At 34.3% G+C, this 21,128-nt stretch overlaps 1 protein-coding gene across 1 annotated transcript in view; it reads left to right on the forward strand.

Annotated features, from left to right (window-relative positions):
- Positions 1–14,763, forward strand: part of LOC102597816 (CHD3-type chromatin-remodeling factor PICKLE-like) — a 71,726-nt gene extending 56,963 nt beyond the window's left edge. Inside the window, exons 21-31 of the mRNA XM_006343451.2 lie at positions 5,626–5,823; positions 6,030–6,186; positions 6,278–6,383; positions 6,581–6,655; positions 7,476–7,537; positions 7,651–7,727; positions 8,461–8,591; positions 9,984–10,455; positions 13,643–13,775; positions 13,868–13,941; positions 14,077–14,763. Coding sequence (XP_006343513.1) covers positions 5,626–5,823; positions 6,030–6,186; positions 6,278–6,383; positions 6,581–6,655; positions 7,476–7,537; positions 7,651–7,727; positions 8,461–8,591; positions 9,984–10,455; positions 13,643–13,775; positions 13,868–13,941; positions 14,077–14,508 — 1,917 coding nt within the window. The 3' untranslated portion in view covers positions 14,509–14,763. The remainder of the gene's footprint in view (positions 1–5,625; positions 5,824–6,029; positions 6,187–6,277; positions 6,384–6,580; positions 6,656–7,475; positions 7,538–7,650; positions 7,728–8,460; positions 8,592–9,983; positions 10,456–13,642; positions 13,776–13,867; positions 13,942–14,076) is intronic.
- Positions 14,764–21,128: the final 6,365 nt, after the last annotated feature.

The raw sequence follows: 21,128 nt of genomic DNA on the forward strand, positions 1-21,128 counted from the left end.
TTCAAATATCCGCCATGACCTCCGGTTGGTGAATCACATGCCTCAGCTATAATCTTGGCTTTAAGCTAAGGATAATCAGGAATTAGAACCTGGATTTGCGGTAAAGATGGCTGGAAGACAGTGAAAAATCCGAATGAGAAGAAGGGTCAGCAGAGAGTTGATCTAAAAGCTGCTTGGTATATGTATCATCTTCAAGTGCTTCCCTTAAATTGCTAAAATCCTATGAAACCGGCATTGCTAGAGTCAAAAGATCAGCATATTGAGGGTGAGGAGACAGTGAATCAACTCCTTTATTTTCACTACTCGCTTTATAGACAATAGTGAAGTAAAACGGCATTAGCTTCATCAACAAACGTTGTTGTTCAGCAGTAGTTGTATTCTGATCCAGGAGATATTTTAGGCTGCAATGATCAGTTGTGACGACAAAATGTTGACCCAATAGATAGTGGTTCCACTTTTGTAATGCAAGAACTAAAGCCAATAACTCACGGTCATATGTAGATTTAACCCGATTAGAGAAGGAAAATCCCTTACTGAAATAGGCAAGAGGATGACTTTGTTGAAGTAGAATAGCACCAACACCATCAGCTGAAACATCACATTCAACAGTAAATTGTTGAGTGAAATCTGGTAGAAGAAGAATGGGAGTTGACGTTAAGACTCCTTTAAGATGCTGAAAGCCGCTTCAGCCTTTGGATTCTTTATGAAAGCATCCTTTTTGGTCAAATATGTCCAGGGATGAGCAAGAATACCACAATTTTTAATAAACCGTCGCTAATAATTCGTAAGTCCTAAAGAACCTCGAAGTTCCTTCACATTCTTTGGCAGAGGCCAATCCAAGACTGCAAGATATTTTTCTGGTTGTACAGCTACTCCCTTTCTAGAAATTACATGACCTAGGAAGCCAATCTGAGGTTGTGCAAACACACTTCTTGGGATTAGCAAAAAATGAATTGGTGGAAACAAGGTGAAGAACTATCTGGAGATGGTTTTGGTGCTGTTGAAGGGTAGGACTATAGATCAAAATATCGTCAAAGAAAACCAAGATGAATTTTCTGAGATGTGGTCTAAAAAGGTCATTCTTAGTGCATTGGAAAGTGACGGGAGCATTAGTAAGTCCTAAAGGCATTACAAGGAATTCATAATGCCCTGAAAGAGTTCGGAAAGCTGTTTTGTGGACATTTGCTGGCTGGACATGAATTTGATGGTACCCTGAACAAAGATCTATCTTTGAAAAAATATTGGCCCCATGTAACTCATCTATATTGAGAATTAGATATTTATCTGCTTACAATTACCTTATTGAGGTTGCGGTAATCAACACAAAACCTCCACGAATCATCTTTCTTTTTCACTAGCATTATCGGGCTTGCGAATGGACATGACTAGGGTGAATGAGACTAGATTCGAGTAACAAAGCAACTTGGTTCTCAATTTCAGTGTTTTGGCCATGAGGGTATTGATAAGGTCTTATGTTAGGAGGTTTGGAATTGGATTACCTGGATTTTCCAACAATTTGTTAAAAGATTGAAGGGAAGCCGTAGTGGAATTTGTTGATCTCACTCCTTGCAGTTTGTAACGTTTCCCTTGCCACTTGAAAATGATAAACATATCCTTCCAATTAAAGCTTGAATGGTGTTCAGAGAAGCTAACCATTTGATAATAAAGACCAAATCACCCCCTCCAATTGCAAATGGGTAGTAATCTTAAGTGATGGTAAAACTTGGTAACTTAATTTGAAGATTCCGATAGACTTTTTTTTTTTGATAATTGAGAAATCTGTCGATGACCCGCCTTTTGGACCAATTACAGCCTTCTAAACTAGGTGGATAATGGACCCGCCCCTCTACCCTTCTCTACCTAAATATACCAAGCTTCGCTTTGCGTGGTGTGGGGCTTGAACCTGTGACCTAAGCCACAAATCCTCCACCTTTTTCCACTCGAGGTAGGCCTTGGGGGCCATTCCGATAGACTTTATTGCAACAGATAATGTCCTCGTTCCCTATTTGCACACTCAATGTTGGAAGTGGATAAGTTTATGCTCCTCTACAATGGATTCTGCGACAAAATTATGTGTGAAACCACTATCCACAAGTATCAAAACCCGTCTCTGATTGATTTCACCTTGAAGCTTCATTGTATTACCAACTTAATTTTCCAAGATGGCATGGAAAGAAATTTTAGCAATGTCAGTTTCTTGAGGGTCGCCATCATCACCACTTGTAGCATTGACTTTATCAACATCGTCCAATAGATCTCCTTCTGTAATCTCCATGAGATGCAATTTCATGGATTTGCATCTATGACCGGGTGCAAATTTCTCATGGCAACAATAACAAAGTTCATTTGCCATCATATTTCTCCTCTAGGTGTCCCATGATCATGTTTGAGAAGGTAGGGATGTGATTAGATTGGAAGAAATGCTACTTTGTGAATTATGATCTGTAGAGGAAAGAAGTAGCATTGTTCTGGGTATTTTTCATAGGATGCGACGAGTTTTCGACGTGGGTCTACTGGTTGGGGTCCAATTGGGTCCTCTTTTGCGGCACATTGGGCTTAATTTATTTTCAAATTCAAGTGCCAAACTCATAGCCCTATAGATTGTTCTAGGCTTGTGAATCTGAACATCAGATTTAAGTTTCTCTTTTAGCCCATTCATGAAAACCCCTAAGAGACAGTGGTCTGGCCAGTCTGTGACTTTAGATGAATGTTTTGCTAATTCTTGAGGGTACTCCTGTATCGAACCTGTTTGTTGGATGCTACAAAGATACTCATTCGAATTTTGAAACTCTGTAGGGCCATAGTTTTCTTGCAATGCTTTAACAAGTTATTATTCCCAATAGAGCAAAGTTCGTTCGCGATTAATCCAAGAGAAGAGATCAAGAGCATCACCTTCCAGATGCATAGCAACAATGTTAACTTTGTGTTCATCTTGAATTGGTAGTAGCAAAAATATTTTTCTGCCTTCAAAATCCAACCTCTAGGGTCCCCTCCTTCAAATCTGGAAAATCCATCTTCGTGTATGACCTTCGAGAAGTATTTTTGGCCACCCTGTATTATCGATGTCTTCTTCTTCTTGCCAATCATTTGCGTTTTTTCCTCTATTACGAGTTCGGTAACTGGTTTCCTCTTGTTGGGTGCGACCAGTCTGGGCTTTTAGTGTAGCAACATCTGCTGCCAATGAATCAGTTGTATTTAATTTTTTGATTCTATGGCACATAGTTATTGGGCAAGGGATTGAACATTGGGAACATCTTCTTGAGAAGTAGAAGATCTAGTTTTGACCATGTCGGATCGGTCTGGTCTTATACCAAAATGTTAGATGCTGGAAAAGCTTATGAAGGTAAATGAGAAAGAAAGGAAATTGCTACTGGTTATTATTGTGCAAGAATCTTAAACACATTTACAACCAATAAATTTGTTCATATGGAGTGGACAAAGCTCCAGAAACTGATATTCAAACATATATTCAATCCTCCTTAAAAATAATCCTATATAGATATTTATAGGATACGTATTATCTACAACAAACAACTAGAAAACTCTATAGCCTAATTTGATAGGAGTTGTAATATTGGTAACTGCGGGAGAAAATCTAGGAGGCAGTTACTTTATGTTTGGCTGCAGTTCCAGTTCCAGACTCTCTATTTCCCCTTTCATGCTTTCATTTTCTAAAATATGTCTTCAAAGGTGGGGCCATATCAGACTTATTTCTATATTGTGTTTGACAAATTGAAAACTGAAACGTAACTTTGCAATTGAGAATTTTCTTCTGTGGGCTTGTTCTACTTACATTTTAATGACATTTGAGTTGAGTTGGGATCAATATATTATTATGTATTAGGTGTTGAAAGTAGTAATGATGGTTGTAGTACTAGTGATGATGTTATAAGCGCTAAATTCATATATTTTTAGGTATCTTTTGTACTCCCTCCGCCCCATTTTATATGAGTTAGTTTGACTCTGCACAGAGTTTAAGTAAAAAAGGAAGATTTTTGAAACTTGTGGTCTAACATAAGTGATAGAAATTTGTGTTGCTATAAATCATTTCATTATGGGTAAAATGAGCATTTTAAAGTTAAATTGTTATTTTATATAGAAATATGTCATTCTTTTTGGGACTGACTAAAAAAGAAAGTAAGTCAGATAAATTGGGACAGAGGGAGTATTGTTTTTAATTTGTTTTTCACCTCCAAGAAGCATGAACTTTACTTCTCGGTTAAGCTCTAGAAGCCTTGTTGCTTCCTTTTTTTTGTCCACTTTTATTTCTTTAATAACACTGGCTTAACAATCTTATAGTAGCTAAGTTTAGTGCATTAAGGGGCCGTTTGGTTATGGAATAAGGGCAAGCTAATACATGAATAACTTGGTTATTTGTGTATTAATTTTATACCATGTTTGGTTTGCAAGGACCACCGACCACAAATTAGTAGCCACTTTACAATACAATAGGAGGGGATTCACATCTTCGCCTGCACATCTACACATTGCACCAGCTCACATAGTTTATCCTTAATTTTCTCAAATCTTTTGCAGTCAAATCACTCCTCTAGTTGCCAGCCTCCCAAAGAAACACACCTTCTAGGCACCCTGGGGTCCCAGATAGACCGACAGGGAAAAGAAGATTCCATATTGGATCTTACGGAGCATGGTCATGTGCAACATGATTCAGACCTGATCATATAAAAGTTTCTCTTTAAGCAAACCAGCCAATCATCACCTCCTAGTAAACTCTGGTTATAGGACTCTCTCGCCATCTCCATATATCTGATGAAGTGTGTGTTGTAATCTGCCCATACATTAACTCAACCAGGCTATGAAATTCTCCCATCTCCCAGTCCTGATGGTTCCTCCTAAACAGAAATCCCCCTCCATGGTATCTCAGGATCTCATGAACTGTCAGTGCCCTCTGGCTTGTCGAGCTTTTATATTTAGCTTCATGTAAATTTCAAAATTAAAATGTCAATTCAGATCCAGAACTGTGACTATTAAAACAAAAAAATGGTCCAGGACAGTGTGCACTTCATGTTTCTGCATTAAATTTTGTGGATTGGCAGTGTTGACATGATTGGGTCATTTTATTGGGCTGATCAAATATCTCTTCCAGGTGTTCCATTGAGGTTTTCCATCTAGGATAAGGAATTCTTATATATACGGGCATGCTGTTTGGAGTTGTGGACTGGCCAATAGCCATTCTATTTAGTACAAGCTCATAAAGTTAAATGCAAATGCTTATAATTTTTGACTTTTTGGTGTAACTTCTTAAATATATACGAATTAGATACTCTAGTTCAGTTGCTCAGATCCTTCCAAGTTAGATGTGAACCTAATTTATGCAACAGTACATATTCATCACCTACTTAGTGCTGTCCTTGAATGGACTTTTTTGCTTGCATGTAGAGTATTTTATTTTTTTACAAATATTTGGCTTTAAATAAGAAAGAAATTAGTTTGATGGCTTAGATGGTTTTTTGTAAGGACTAAGGATAGCTAATAAACAATGCTATGACGATTGATATACTAAATTCCTGATTTAGTTGTGTAAGTGCTATCATTTTGAAATTTGTGATATACAATGTTTGCCATTTTTCTTCATTTGCTGATATAAACTGATGAATGCCTTAGGTTGCTAATTTTGAATACGTTGAAGAAGCAGAAGCAACAGCAGAAGAGGAAGCCCCAACTGCCCCTGTGGAGAATAAAGCAACTGTAAACAATTCTGAGAGAGCATCTTATTGGGAAGAACTGCTACGAGATAAATATGAAGTGCATCAAGTTGAAGAATTCAAGACCATGGGGAAGGGCAAGAGGAGTCGTAAGCAGGTGTGAAATTCTTTTGCATGTTAATTCAATTTTTTGTTTGTTCTTCTGAATAAGTTTGATGGGCTATTAGACACTGTGTCATGACTTTCTCCTTCACGTTCTTTGATATTTTCTGGTGGGTGCTCTTTCTTGGACACGTTAGTCTAGTAATTTCTTGATACTTTCCCTTTTTGATTTCCATGTTTCATATCTTATTCTTTTCCTAGATGGTTTCTGTTGAGGATGATGATCTTGCTGGTCTGGAGGATGTGAGCACCGACGGAGAGGATGACAACTATGAAGCTGAAGCTGATTCGAGTGATGGTGAGACAGCTTCACCGGGAGCGCCAGTTGTGAGGAAGGCTCACAGAAAGAAAGCCCGCGGTGGGATATGGGTTCTCAATCTCATTTTTGAATTTCAGTTACGACTAATGGAAAACAATATCTTAGTGAAGAATATATTTTCTTTTGACAGTTGAGTCTGCTGAACCAATCCCTTTGATGGAAGGAGAAGGAAGATCATTTAGGGTACTGGGGTTCAATCAAAGCCAAAGGGCAGCATTTGTCCAAATTTTGATGAGGTTTCAATTTTTCTGTATTTTTTTTCTGCTACATTTTTCTTTATATTTTCCTCTCACGATTTCCTACCATGAGTTTGATATTGGAACATAGTCGTTCTTGTTGTAGATGTAGTAGTGCTGATTTCCTACTATTCTGTATTCACATCTGCTGTGCATGCAAAAATTTTAAAATGTTGGAGAACTTCTTATCTTTACAGATTTGGGGCTGGTGAGTTTGACTGGGCAGACTTCACTCCACGATTGAAGCAGAAAACTTATGAAGAAATTCAAGAGTATGGGCATACATTAACTTTGAAGTTGTCTATTCCTTGATTATTAGTACATTTAAACTCTCTGTTGCTCTAGGCTGTAGCTATGTCTCAGCCAAAGGTATACGTAGATCAAACGTTCCATGTCAAACCACTACTACTTTTTGTTCTCGAAAGTCACTCATCATGCATCATCTTACTCTTCTCCTTCTATCTGTCTCTCTCTTTTATTTTTTATGGATCTGAATATACCGATTGAATAATTGAGATATTTGTGGGTGATTTGGTGCCGTGCCTTCGCATCAATATGAATTTGATAATTGCTACTCCCTCCGTTTCAATTCGTTTGTCCTATTTTCCTTTTTAGTCCGTTTCAAAAAGAATGTCTCTTTCTTTTGGCAACTCTTTAATTCAACTTTCCACATGGCATGCTTAAGCCCACAAGATGAAAGGGCATTTGGTACATTCTACATATCTTTAATTTAAGACCACACGATTCAATAGTCTTTTTTACTTTCTTAAACCCTGTGCAAAGTCAAAGTCAAAACCAGACAAACAAATTGAAACAAAGGAAGTGCAATTTTTGATGCCGTATCAATTGCAGTAGACAACTTGATAGGTATTACATCTTCAATCTATATTATGTTCAAGTTATGGTAACTATAAGTAAAATTACACCTGTTGAAAGTGAAGAAACATCACTGTGACAGTATAACTTATTCCCCCCAAGACACAGATTCTTTTCATGAATCTTTATTTTGACAAATTTCTAGTATTGTACGTCTCTTATTGGACAGGCATGGTAGATCATATGTACTGAAATGTTCTAATCACTGTTATACAGTTATGGAGCTCTCTTTTTGTCACACATATCTGAAGAAATCACCGACTCACCAACATTTTCAGGTTAAGAAATTATATTGATTCTCAAATCGTGGTTTATGATTCTAATTTATAGGGCTTCAAATCTCCTTTTCCTTCTGGTGGGTCAGGCAACATTTAAATATTTTTGATTGCAGATGGTGTTCCAAAAGAAGGACTTAGAATACCAGATGTGCTTGTTAGGATAGCCGTCTTGCTTCTTATAAGGGACAAGGCAAGTTTTCATACCCCAGTGTCCTATATAGCTTTGCAGTATCGAACTCTCACAGGTGTGTGGTTGTAACGGGGTGTATCTCAAACAGGACCTTTGATAGAATGTATTCGATCTTTTCCGATATTCATGCCCTATCTGTTCCCATTGTCTTGTTATTTACTTCAAACAACTTTTTTGTCTATCGTGGCAACAACTAAATCATAACGATCAAACTTAATATTCAGTTAAGAATTTGTTTCACGTCTTTATAAATTGCTCCAATCAGCATATCTTTTGTTTCACATCCGACACATCATTTGCATCCTCACTTGTGCTACTGCCACTGCCACTTGCTCTTTTGGCATGAAACCACAAGATTCTGTTCTCATGTTTGAAAAGACGAAAAATGGAAGTGTCTTATTTCATGGCTAGTGCTATTTTGCAATGTGGTTGAGATATCAGACAGGTATAAATATAATGTAACTTGTCCAAAAATAGAATAGTAAAATGCAGTGCTGTTGCTGAATTTCTTCTGCCTGTAATGTCTAAAATAATTTAGAACTATGACATTTGCTCGGTTTTCGTGTAGTCATCGTGACACTGTCAAATGTTTATTTGAGATCTTTAATTTCCAGTTAAAACTGAAGCTTTCTACCATCAGTTGTGTTGTCAGGTGACAGCATATCTTCATTAAGCTACAACTATAGAGATGTTTTCATGGTTAAAGGTTGATAAGTATGTTCTGTTGTTTCAGGTGAAGGCTTTTTCAGAAATGACAGGTGGCTCTCTTTTTACCGATGATATTATGTCTCGGTACCCTGGATTGAAAGGTGGAAAACATTGGAAGGATGAGCACGATCTGCTGCTGCTACGGGCATTGTTAAAGTATGTAACCTTTATCTCTGCTGATCTCTACAATGAATTTAGGAATCACTTAACCAGCTGAAATAAGGCTGTAGTTCTGAAATTGCGCTTTATAAAGAAAGACTTTTACTGGAGTTGATTAGATTGCATTTACCAGTAGTGAAAAGCATGTGAAAGTCTATGAATTAAAGGGATGAAGGCTCTGAATAGATGATCTTTAGTATTTGATTGGCCTACTTTCTTTTCATCTATCACAACTACTTGAACCATTTCCTAAAATTATAAAAAAAGTGAATACGGTAGGTCAGACAAATCCACAGTAAAATATATGGAAAAGGGTCAAAAATACCCTTAAACTATGTGAAATGAACAAAAATGCCCTCCGTTTATAGTTTGGTCTAAAAGTGCCCTTGCCGTCAGTACTTTGGTCCAAAAATGCCCTTGTTAATAGTTTGGTCCAAAAATGCCTCTATTGTTACTAAATGGGTCAAAAATGCCCTTTTTGAATAAAAATATTATTTCTTTTCCTATTAAACACTTCTTGTTCCTCGTAAAAATATTACTTTTAAAGAAGCCTTATTCTTGTTTTCTTTCTTTTAAAATCACTTTAACTAATAAAATTTGGAAATGATTTTTTTCTTCTTAATCTCATTTTATCAATTAAAATAGAATAACTTAATGTACCCTTTTAACAGATAATATGTCAAATATATAATATCATAGTAAAACCATCATTAATTTTCTTTTAGATAACAATAAATAATAAATATAATAAAATAAGATATTTTTTTCCGAATTGAAATAGGATAAACATTTGCTAATAAGAAAATATTATTAAGAATAAGAAGTGTGCAAAAAGAAAATAAATAGTATATTTATTTGGAAAAAGGGCATTTTTGACCCTTCTCCGTAAAATATAAGATACTTATACCCTCTACTTCAAAACTTGATTGGAGAATTTATCCTGTAGCTTAGGAAAAGTAAAACTTGTGAAAATGCCCCAAATCTTTGCTGATTAACAGAAAATTTTGCTTTCATCAGTTCATGTTTCATATCAATATTTTCACTGATTGACATCCAAGATTGCCATGCAACTCTTTTGCATATGTTCTAGAATGAACTTGTAACTATTGCACTTTGTCAAGCCCTGATATTTGCTTACTAATCATCTTTCGATAATTTTGTGTGTCCATACCATGTAAACCGTCATTTCACATTTGCTCCTTGAAACACAAGTTAATGTATTTAGGGTCACGTCTTTTTCACTGTGCATTTTTATTAACTTCATCTAAGTTGATAAGTTCATCTCTGGATTTCGGGAGCTGGCAGCACAAACATTAAATTCAATAATTGCGGCAAATTGCTAAGTTCTGCTGATATTGTTTTCAATTTTCTGGGTCTATGGTTGTGCAGACATGGTTATGGAAGATGGCAGACAATTGTTGATGACAAGGAGTTGAGGATCCAAGAGATCATCTGTAAAGAACTGAATCTTCCCGTCATAAATTTACCCGTTCATGGAGCTTCTCAACCACAAGTTCCTCCTGCTCCAGGACCTTCCCAGGAACTGCCAGCTTCCGAAGTTCCCCAACCACAATTTACTGTTCCCGGAGCTTCTCAACCACCACATGGTGTAAATACAGCAAATGCTGGGTCTGTTGGAGGTCAGGTGAAAGTTACTGGTGATGGTGATGGTGATGGGAATATCTGTGGAGCTGAACTTTCGCATGGGACAAGTGATCCTTCAAACCGACAAGTTATCCAAGATTCATCTTCATTGTATCATCATTTTAGAGAGATGCAGAGAAGACAAGTTGAATTCATAAAGAAAAGGGTGCTGCTTCTTGAGAAGGGCCTTAATGCAGAATATCAGAAAGAAGCCTTTGTAAGTTGTCTTATTAAACTCTTAAAATACATGATGTTGGATTGCTTATTATCTGTCATGTACATGTCCAAAGGGCTTATTGACCCCTTTTTCTGTCCTTCAGTGTATGTCAAGTCAGTATCAGAAAACTAATCAAAGGAATGTCACATCCAAGTATTTTTTACTCTCTGAGATCCAAGTATTTCATGCTAACCTGGTTTGGCTGGTTTAGCTCATGAATGGAACTGCATGTTCTCAGCTATTTGCACTTTAACTAGTATAGAACCTTGTGGATTCCCAACTGTATATAAGGATATTCTCCTCTATAATTATTCAGGCCTTTATAATATGACCCCTTCTCTTGAGGAACAACCGTTGGACATGTTTGGAACTCGCTACAATTCATGGACTTGCTTAATTGCTTACAATTCTGTCAGTGAACTAGTATATATATATATATATATATATATATTTCTTATTCTAAAAGCGAGAAGCTCCTATCTTCAAAGTTGGATTACAATTTTTCCCCAGCAATAAATCAAAATATTATAAAACATCTAATTAATTAAATATTAATTAGTTATAACCTCCTATTAAATATTTAATTACAAATATAGTGAAAACGATTATTTGTACCTTCTCACCAGCAAAATAATAATTTATCCTCTTTTATATATATATATATATATATATATTCACAATTTAAGACTTTTTAGTTACCCTTTTCAAGTCATTTTAATGACTCATTATATTCAACCCACATTTGAATTACTTTCATCTTCCAAATGTTATTACAAAGATACCATTTATTGACAATTCATTGTTATTTAATGTTGTTTTGTTTGCAGTAAGTGTTTGTGTTTTTAATTACGGGTATTGCTTCAAAGAAAAAAGAAAACATGAAGAGGAAAGACCCAAAGTTACTTTTATTCCCAGTAATTGTGGACCTTTTGGTTCCTCTTCTCTAAAGAATCAATTATTTTACTTATATATGATAGTAGTTGTGAGAAATATAGGAGAAAAATATTATTGAATTGTTGTTGTGTCCACATTATTACATTGAGACCCTATTTATAGATACTAGAATATAATCTTTTACCAACTAGGATATTATTTATTATTCCTATTTCTATTTGTATTCATATTCCTATTGTAAATAGGATTGTAATTTGTATAAACCTATTCCTACTCTAATAGGATCGTATAAGTCTATTCCTATTCTAATAGAATTGTATAAACCTATTCATGTTCTAACACTCCCCCTCAAGCTAGTGCATACACTTCATGTACCTAGCTTGTTACAAATGTAATTAATACGAGGACCGATGAGGGGCTTGGTTGACTTACGTAATTGACATACAAGGCTACTAACCCCTCCCTCCCCCGCAACAAAATTAGGTGATTGCTCCATTTAGACTTCTTCACAATGCAGCGTCACCGGAAAGTGCTCAAAATCTAGTATAAAGTATAAGGATCATGTTGGAGTCAATAGATGGGTCGATAGTAAACAAGAAAGTCACCGAAAAATTGGCCGGAACATGCTCATACGCCGGAGTATTAGATTTGATGGCTGAAACTGGTCACAATCTAAGAAATAAAATTATATGGGTAGGGTCGGAATGATGGCACAACCCAACTAGAAAATAGAAATTATATAGGAAAGGTCGGATTGATGGCACTACCCTATTGATAAAGAGAAATAATATGGGTAGGGTCGGAATGGTAGCACAACCCTACGCAAATCAGATTTGAGGGGTCACCGGAAAGACGAATGGAACTATGCAAATCAAATCTGAGGAGTCACCGAAAAGACACACGGTGCTATGCAACTCAGATATGAGAAAGTAGTTCAGAAAAATTCATGGTACTATGCAAATTAAATGTAGTCCAAAGAGATGCACGGTACTACACAAATCAACTATGCAAAAAAAAAGGTAGTCACTGGAAGGATGGCACAGTGCTACACAAATTAAATATGAAAAAGTAGTTACCAGAAAGATGACACGGTGCTACACAAATTAGATATGGGAAAGTAGTCACCGAAAAGATGGCACAGTGCTACATAAATTAAATATGAAAAAAGTTGTCACCAAAAAGATTACACGGTGCTACACAAATATCGATGGATATGGGGTTGACACAAAACAACCCTAGAAAGTCAAATTGATGCACGGTGACCTGTCTGTCTGAGTTTTCTTCCCTTGAATATGTTCATATATCATTGATCCTACTTTTGTTAACATAATCATTGGTCAGGCGGCAGCATATATGGGTAATAGCCACCCGTCGGCAGCGGAAGCTCTTTGATTCTCTACCAATATCGTAGAAGCTCTGATACCATGTGAGAAATATAGGAGAAAAATATTATTGAATTGTTGTTGTGTCCACATTATTACATTGAGACCCTTTTTATAGACACTAGAATACAATCCTTTACCAAGTAGGATACTATTTCCTATTTCTATTGTAAATAGGATTGTATAAATCTATTCCTACTCTAATAGGATTGTATAAACCTATTCATGTTCTAACATGAGTAGTATCAACTTCTTATATGATGCACCTCCATCCTTAATTAGGAGGTTTCTCACGTCTGGTGAATGATATCTTCTTTTTTCTATTGATCAAGTGTTCTCAACTTCAAATTGAAATTTGATTACATGCACTCTTTGATGCCGTGAGTCCCATTCTTGGAATTAGGTTGCCAACTTAGATTATGGCCATTCATGGTAAATATACATATTTTTCATTGTTTTCCTTATTATATTCTTAGTTAAGTTATTTGTTATGTTGTATAGCTTCGAGATTTTTTTCGTTATTTATTATTTTGGGCTTTTGATTTATTTATGTTTCAATTTATTTTTTTAATGATTTTTTTTCTACTTGATTTATTTAGCCTAATTTTCGCTACTTATCTTAAAGGGGTTTGTAGTTACAGTATTGATTAATTTTTGTGTTGTTATGTTGTATGTTGTGTTCTTGAGCATTTTTCTGAATTTTATGTTATGCATCAGACATTGTTTAACATTTTTTTTTTGTGTGTGATTTTAAAAAAACTTAAACAAATTAAAATGGGATACACGTGCGTCGCACGTGTTCGAGGACTAGTTTATGAAATCTAGGTCACTAGGGGTGTCAGCTCGATTGGTTACTTCTGTGGAGCTACACTTGTTCATGTGGTATATTGATCGTTGTGCATTTCCTATAGGATGATGAAAAATCTCATGAACTGCCCAATGAAGGGATGGTGTGTGATACCAAGGTTGTGGACGAACCAAATCGAAATGTTGAAGAAGCCAATACTGAAATGACTGACCATTCCCCAAGACTAGTAGCAATTTGTGAGTAGTCATTTGCCCTCTCAAGCTTCTATTGTATTTCATGTTGTAAATGTACTGACCTAGCAGCTAATCATGAACTTATCTGCATTCAGCTCCACAAGGAATCTCTCAAGTTGCTTGTGATGGTAAACCAGACCGTTTAAGTGTTGCAGAGCTTTATAACAAGGTGAATAGTTCACTCCAAAACATACTTTATTTTCATCTATGCATAATTACTTTCCAGTATAAGACAATAAAACCACATTTCTCAGGAAAGTATTCTGAAGATGATATGTGTAATCCTTTTCTGTCTGTTCTGCAGATGTGCCTGGTACTTTCTGGAAATGTCCAAGACTCATTTAATGAGAGTCACCCTAGTACAGGGATGAGAAAGAACATCGTTCCGTTGGAAGCAATTTGTCAACAGATGAACCAAATTCTTTCTTCTCCTCAGCAAAATACTCCTAATTTTGAGAGGAAACTGGTTCAAGAAGATCGGAATTCTGAAGCTAGTAAATCCAGTTATCCAGTTCCTTCATCTCAAGTAGATGATAGGGTGCTTAATGCTGAGAAAGAACATGACAGTGTTCTAAAAAAGCCAGAATCTGGATCCAAGAGTGCTAGCAGTTGTACAGTTGGAAGTATGACTGAGAACCACAATGTTACTCCTGCAGTTCTGGAGACTAGACCTAGTAGTATATCAACTGGAGATGCTGATATAGAAATGGTGGACATTTCCACTTCAAATGCCTGACCGAAAAGAAGATTAGGTTCTTAGGTTGTTCGTATAGATGAAGATTAGTAAGTACTTTTGTTGGGTAGCTCCTAGACTGACTGTTGTAATTGACAAATTCATTTTCCAAGTTGCTAAGTGGGTTATGTAAAATGAGATTCAGCATAATTGCAGTCGAACGAAACCTTGATGGAGCTCAGACAGTTTTGCTGGGTATTCTCGAAAGAACTCTATTTCGTTGATTTAAAATGATGAAAATATTTAGTTGTCTTTTAATTTCCCGTCTTCATCGCTGACATGAAATGTTCTGCTTCACCAATAATAAGGACAAATCTTTTGGCCTAATTTCATTTCGTTTAAATTGATGTTGTGTGTATCATAGACGGTCTATGTGCTTGGGAAGCTTGGCAAAGCTTTGGATGCCTCATATTCACTTGCAACTAACTAGTTTTTCAGCACGTGCGTTACATGTTACTTTATCTTATATTTTCAAGAATTTATATACTTAAAAGTATTTAATACATGGATGGAAGGATATTTTATTTAGTTATAAAATATGATATAGAAAGATAGCACCCTCGAACAATTCTATTTATGCTTAACATCATACTATCAATTAAATTTTAATATATTTCCTTTCTATAATCTTTAGATAATTAGAAGTTAAGCTCTTTAATTAAGATTCAACCCACAAAGTGACCATAAGAACTTTGTCAGAAAATTAAATTGAGAGAATATTGATGATGGGACATAAATTCAGGTAGTAGTAGAATGAAGAAGGAACAGTCTTTATTTAGGAAAAAACTCAACATCAAAGAAAATGTAATCATTTATTAAAAGTTTGTTTTCAAGACTAAAAAATGTTAAGAATATTCTTTTGACTAGTTTTCAAGAGTGACAACACATATACATATGATGAAATAATTGTCCAAAGCCACAATGTATCTATGCAAATATTTCTTCAATGTTGATAGTGAAGAAGGAATAAGCTGGTTAGAAAGAATGAATGTAATTGTTTTAGAGACTGTTTGGTATTATTGTTACAAACTACTTATTTTTAGAAGTATTTTTTAAAAATAGATTTTCAGAAAAGTGTTTTTAAAAAAAAAAAAAATTTGTGTTTGGCTAATTCATTTGGAAAGTGTTTTTGATAAGCAAATTGTGTTTGACTAACTTTTAAAAAAAGTACGTTTGAGAGTAAATTACGAAAAAGGACAAGTATCAATGCACTTTTAATATTAAGATTATTTTATAGAGATGCATTTATTTAAATATTAGTATAATTTTTAATTAAAATATTTTTTAAAATTAAAATGTAAATATTCAAATATCGATATAATATTAACATGATAATTTAAATGTAATATAAAATATCAAGTAAAATAAACTTAAAAATCATTCCACAAATTAAATCACTACATACAAAATATTCACAATAAAAATAAATAAGTATAAGGGATACATTGATAAATATGTATATATGACAGAAAATTTTTGGTCTTGAAATGAATAATTTTTTGTTTCAGTCTTTGCTTTTTTAAGAAACAAAAACTTTTAGCTTTTTCCCAATAGCAGAAAAACTGTTTTTGCTTATATTTAAAAGTAGTTTTACTTATTAGCAAACACCTTTTTTTTTAATCAAAATAAGTGTTTTTGACTTCCCAACAGCAATGCAAAACAGACTCTTAGGGACCGTTTGGTGTGGTAGATAGAGGGAATTAATCCCAGGAGAAATTTTAAGTAGCCTCTAATCCCTTGTTTGGTTGCAAAACTTGGGATAACCTATCGCATGATTAATAATTAGTATTGGGATAAGTTATCCCTTCCCTTGGGTTGTATAGTAAATTCGGGATAAAATACATAAATGATAAATATATCCCTTTAAACTCTATTTATACCTCACTTTTCACATTTATGTATACTATTTTTGAAAGTCTTCAACCTCCTTAATCTTATATAATTCTTTTACAAAAAGAAAAACTTATTACTAAAAAATATGATGTAATACAAAATTATAGTACATATCTTATTATAAATTCATTTTTTCACTAAACAAAAATATTAACACATGTCCTCCCGATCCCCCCCCCCTACATTATTTTTAATGTCATGTATAATAATATCCACTACTTATTTTTATGATAATTTTTCATATTTTTCTATTAAAAAATTACACCATATAAATATAATTTTATTTATGAATTTATTTGTAATTCTTATGTTTATTTATATTTTGATTTCTCATAAATCTTTTTGCTTTATCAAATTTAAGATGTAAATTTTATTTTAAGCTAAATAGGAAAAATATATATTTTTAAATACATATATATAATCGTGGGAATGTACACACAAAAATATTTAAGCTAAATAAATGAAAATTTTATTTTAAAAATAAATAATTAAAGCTTTCAAAGAAAATATAAAAACTAAATCAAGTGAAGGGTAATTTTGAAAACAAACAACTTATTCTTAAAATTTATGCAATGCATATTATTTTGAATATAACAAATCAAACACTCAATAAAAAATAATTTCAACATTAACTTATTCCATCATAACTAATCACAACATAACTAATTCCATCATAACTTGGTTTCAAACTAAACGACCCATTTAAGGTCTACATTTGTCATTGAGGGAAGTTAGTTATACTAATCATAAGAATACAACTTTTGGCAGAAAACACTTCAGAATATTAACATGGTATTTTTATTTGTTATTTTTTTACTTAATTTTTATAAGTAGAATATTAAATTAATTAAAAAATATTTAGGAAATTCAACTTTTTAGTTTAAGAATCTATACTTCTATGATAAAATATGCAGATTCGTTTTTGTTGAATTACTCAGAATGTAGAGGTAAAACAGAACTTTCTCTACCCAATTTATATGACCTACGTTCTTTTTGAGTCTGTTCCAAAAAAATGATACATTTCAAGATTTAGTAACAATTTAATTTTAAAATATTCATTTTACCTTTTATAAAATGATATATAGACACACTAATATCTGACTTATTTTATCTGGCGCTCGGAACACCCGAAATTGTTTTCTCAAAAACCTTTATGAGGACCTCCGTAATGAGTTGGGGAACCTTCACGTATACTCACACCATTTTTTAACGCTTATTTCAACTTTTACAAGTACTTTTTTGAGAATCGCCCAAATTTCCCAATTTTTCGTGTGTATTAGCCCATAGATCTGGCGCCCGGAGCACCCATAAATTTTTTCTCAAAAACTTTATGAGAACCTCCCGTAATGATTTGGGGAACCTTCACGTATACTCACACCATTTATTAACTACCCATTTCCGTCATTTACAAGCCCTTTTTTAAGAACCGCCCGAATTGCTCATTTTTCGTGTGTATTGCCCATGGATCTGGCGCCCGGAGCACCCGAAATTCTTTTCTCATAAAACTTTTTGAGGACCTCCGTAATGAGTTGGGGAACCTTCATGTATACTCACAACATTTGTTTAACGCTCATTTCCGCATTGACAAGCCCCTTTTTAAGAACCACCCAAATTCTCCAATTTTTCGTGTGTATTAGCCCATAGATCTGGCGCCCGGAGCACCCATAAATTTTTTCTCAAAAACTTTATGAGAACCTCCCGTAATGATTTGGGGAACCTTCACGTATACTCACACCATTTATTAACTACCCATTTCCGTCATTTACAAGCCCTTTTTTAAGAACCGCCCGAATTGCTCATTTTTCGTGTGTATTGCCCATGGATCTGGCGCCCGGAGCACCCGAAATTCTTTTCTCATAAAATTTTGAGGACCTCCGTAATGAGTTGGGGAACATTCACGTATACTCACACTATTTTTTTAAACCCCATTTTCGCATTTACAAGTCATTTTTTAAGTACCGCCCAAATTCCCTAATTTTTCGTGTGTATATTAGCCCATGGATCTGGCGCCCGGAGCAACCGAATTTTTTTTCTGAAAAAACTTTATGAGGACCTCTCTAATGAGTTGGGAAACCTTCACGTATACTCACACCATTTTTTAACGTCTATTTCCGCATTTACAAGCCATTTTTTAAGAACCGCTCAAATTTTCTAATTTTTCATGTGTAGTAGCCATAGATCTATCACCCGGAGCACTCAAAGTTTTTTTCTCAAAAAGCTTCATGAAGACCTCCATAATAAGTTGGGGAACCTTCACGTATAGTCACACCATTTTTTTAACGTCCATTTCCGCATTTACAGGCCCTTTTTTAAAAACACTCAAATTCCCCAATTTTTTGTGTGTATCGCCCGGAGCACCTGAATTTTTTTCTCAAAAAACTTAATAAGGACCTCTGTAATGAGTTGGGGAACTTTCACATATACTCACACCATTTTTAACACCCATTTCTGCATTTACAAGCCCTTTTTAAAGAACCTCCCAAATTCTCCAATTTTTCGTGTGTATTAGCCCATGGACCAGGCGCTCGGAGCACCCGAAATTTTTTCTCATAAAACTTTATGAGGACCTCCATAATGAGTTGGGGAACCTATACTCACACCATTTTTAACACCCATTTCCACATTTACAATCCCATTTTTAAGAACCGCCCAAATTTCTCGATTTTTCATGTGTATTATCCCATTGATCTGGCGCCTACAGCACCCTAATATTTTTTTCTCAAAAAACATTATGAGGACCTCCGTAATGAGTTAGGGAACCTTCACGTATACTCACACCATTTTTTTAACGCTCATTTCTGCATTTACAAGCCTTTTTTAAAAACCACAAAATTTCCTGATTTTTCATTTGTATTAGCCCATAGATCAGGCCCCCGGAGCAACCAACATTTGTTTCTCAAAAAACTTTATGAGGACCTCCGTAATGAGTTGGGGACCTTCACGTATGCTCACACCATTTTTAGCGGTCATTTCAACATTTACAATCCCTTTTTTAAGAACTACCCAAATTCCCCGATTTGTCGTCTGTATTAGCCCATGGATCTGGAGCTCGGATCACCCAGATTTTTTCTTCTCAAAACCTTTATGAGGATCTCCGTAATGAGTTGAGGAACCTTTATGTATACTCACAACCTTTTTTTAACGCTCATTTCTGCATTTACAAGCCTTTCTTTAAGAACCACCCAAATTCTCCGATTTTTCGTCTACCCATGGATATGGCGCCCGGAGCACCCGATTTTTTTCTGAAAAAACTTTATGAGGTCCTCCATAATGAGTTGGGAACCTTCACGTATACTCACACCATTTTTTAATGTCTACTTCCATATTTACAAGCCTTTTTTAAGAACCGCCCAAATTTTCCGATTTTTCATGTTTTATTAACCCATGGATCTGGCGCCCGAAACACCCAAAAATTTTTTCTCAAAAAACTTTTTGAGGACCTCTGTAATGAGTTGGGAAACTTTCATGTATACTCACACTATTTTTTAACGCCCATTTCAAGCATTTACAAGCCCTTTTTAAAGAACCTCCCAAATTCCTCGATTTTTCGTATGTATTAATTAATTAGCCCATGAATTTGACACCCGCAGTACCAATTTTTTTTTTCTCAAAATACTTTATGAGGACCTCTGTAATTAGTTGAGGAACCTTCACGTATACTCACACCATTTTTTAACGCACATTTCCGTATGTATTAATTAGCCCATGAACAAAGTGATTGAATTTTGAAAATGCACCACTATTTGTTAAATTTGGTTAAACCGAAAACTGAAATAAATCAAACCGAAATTGTAATAACCGAACCAAATTTATTTCAATTTGATTTGGTTTCACATTTTTGCCAAATTGAAAACGGAAAAACCGAACCGACCAAACTCCCACCCCTAGTTAGGATGATGTGAGGAATAGCTAAAATTGCAATTAAGAAAATGACCATATGAATTTCAATCGAAGTTAAGGTCTTACTCAAATTGATTAAAGTAGTAAGTTCCACTAATAATTAAATATCATGAATTAATGAACCATTTTCTTAAGCTTAACAAAATGAAATAATTAACTTAATTATAAACTAATTGACTCAAAATTATAACTATAATTTAAATTAAATTGATAATAAAAACATTTAAGTAAGAAAATAAAATCTTTTCAGATGATTTTTGACTATTCATAAAATATACTAATTATATACAAATTTATAATATATATATATATATATATATACTATTATAAGATTATAAAAAGTGACTAAACTAATATAAAATAACTTGAAAAACATTACGAATTTTATAAAATCAATTATTTCAAATCGTTTGAAATTTAAAGAATCTCGATGATTAATATACATTGTGGAGGATCAAAATTAGGTGTCAACACTAATCTATTTGGAGATTTATATATTAAATTTGATATTGATAAACCTCTGTTGATTGATATATTTAAATTATATAATTAGAATATATATATATATATATATATATATAATTGAGGTCGGTATATTAAAATAAATTAAGAAACACCGATCTCAAGAGGTCGGTATATTAAAATAAATTAAGAAACACCGATCTCAAGAGGTCGGTATATTAAAATAAATTAAGAAACACCGATCTCAAGAGGTCGGTATATTAAAATAAATTAAGAAACACCGATCTCAAGAGGTCGGTATATTAAAATAAATTAAGAAACACCGATCTCAAGAGGTCGGTATATTAAAATAAATTAAGAAACACCGA

Source organism: Solanum tuberosum, unplaced genomic scaffold, assembly GCF_000226075.1.
Source record: "Solanum tuberosum cultivar DM 1-3 516 R44 unplaced genomic scaffold, SolTub_3.0 scf00045, whole genome shotgun sequence".
Taxonomy (NCBI): Eukaryota; Viridiplantae; Streptophyta; class Magnoliopsida; order Solanales; family Solanaceae; genus Solanum; species Solanum tuberosum.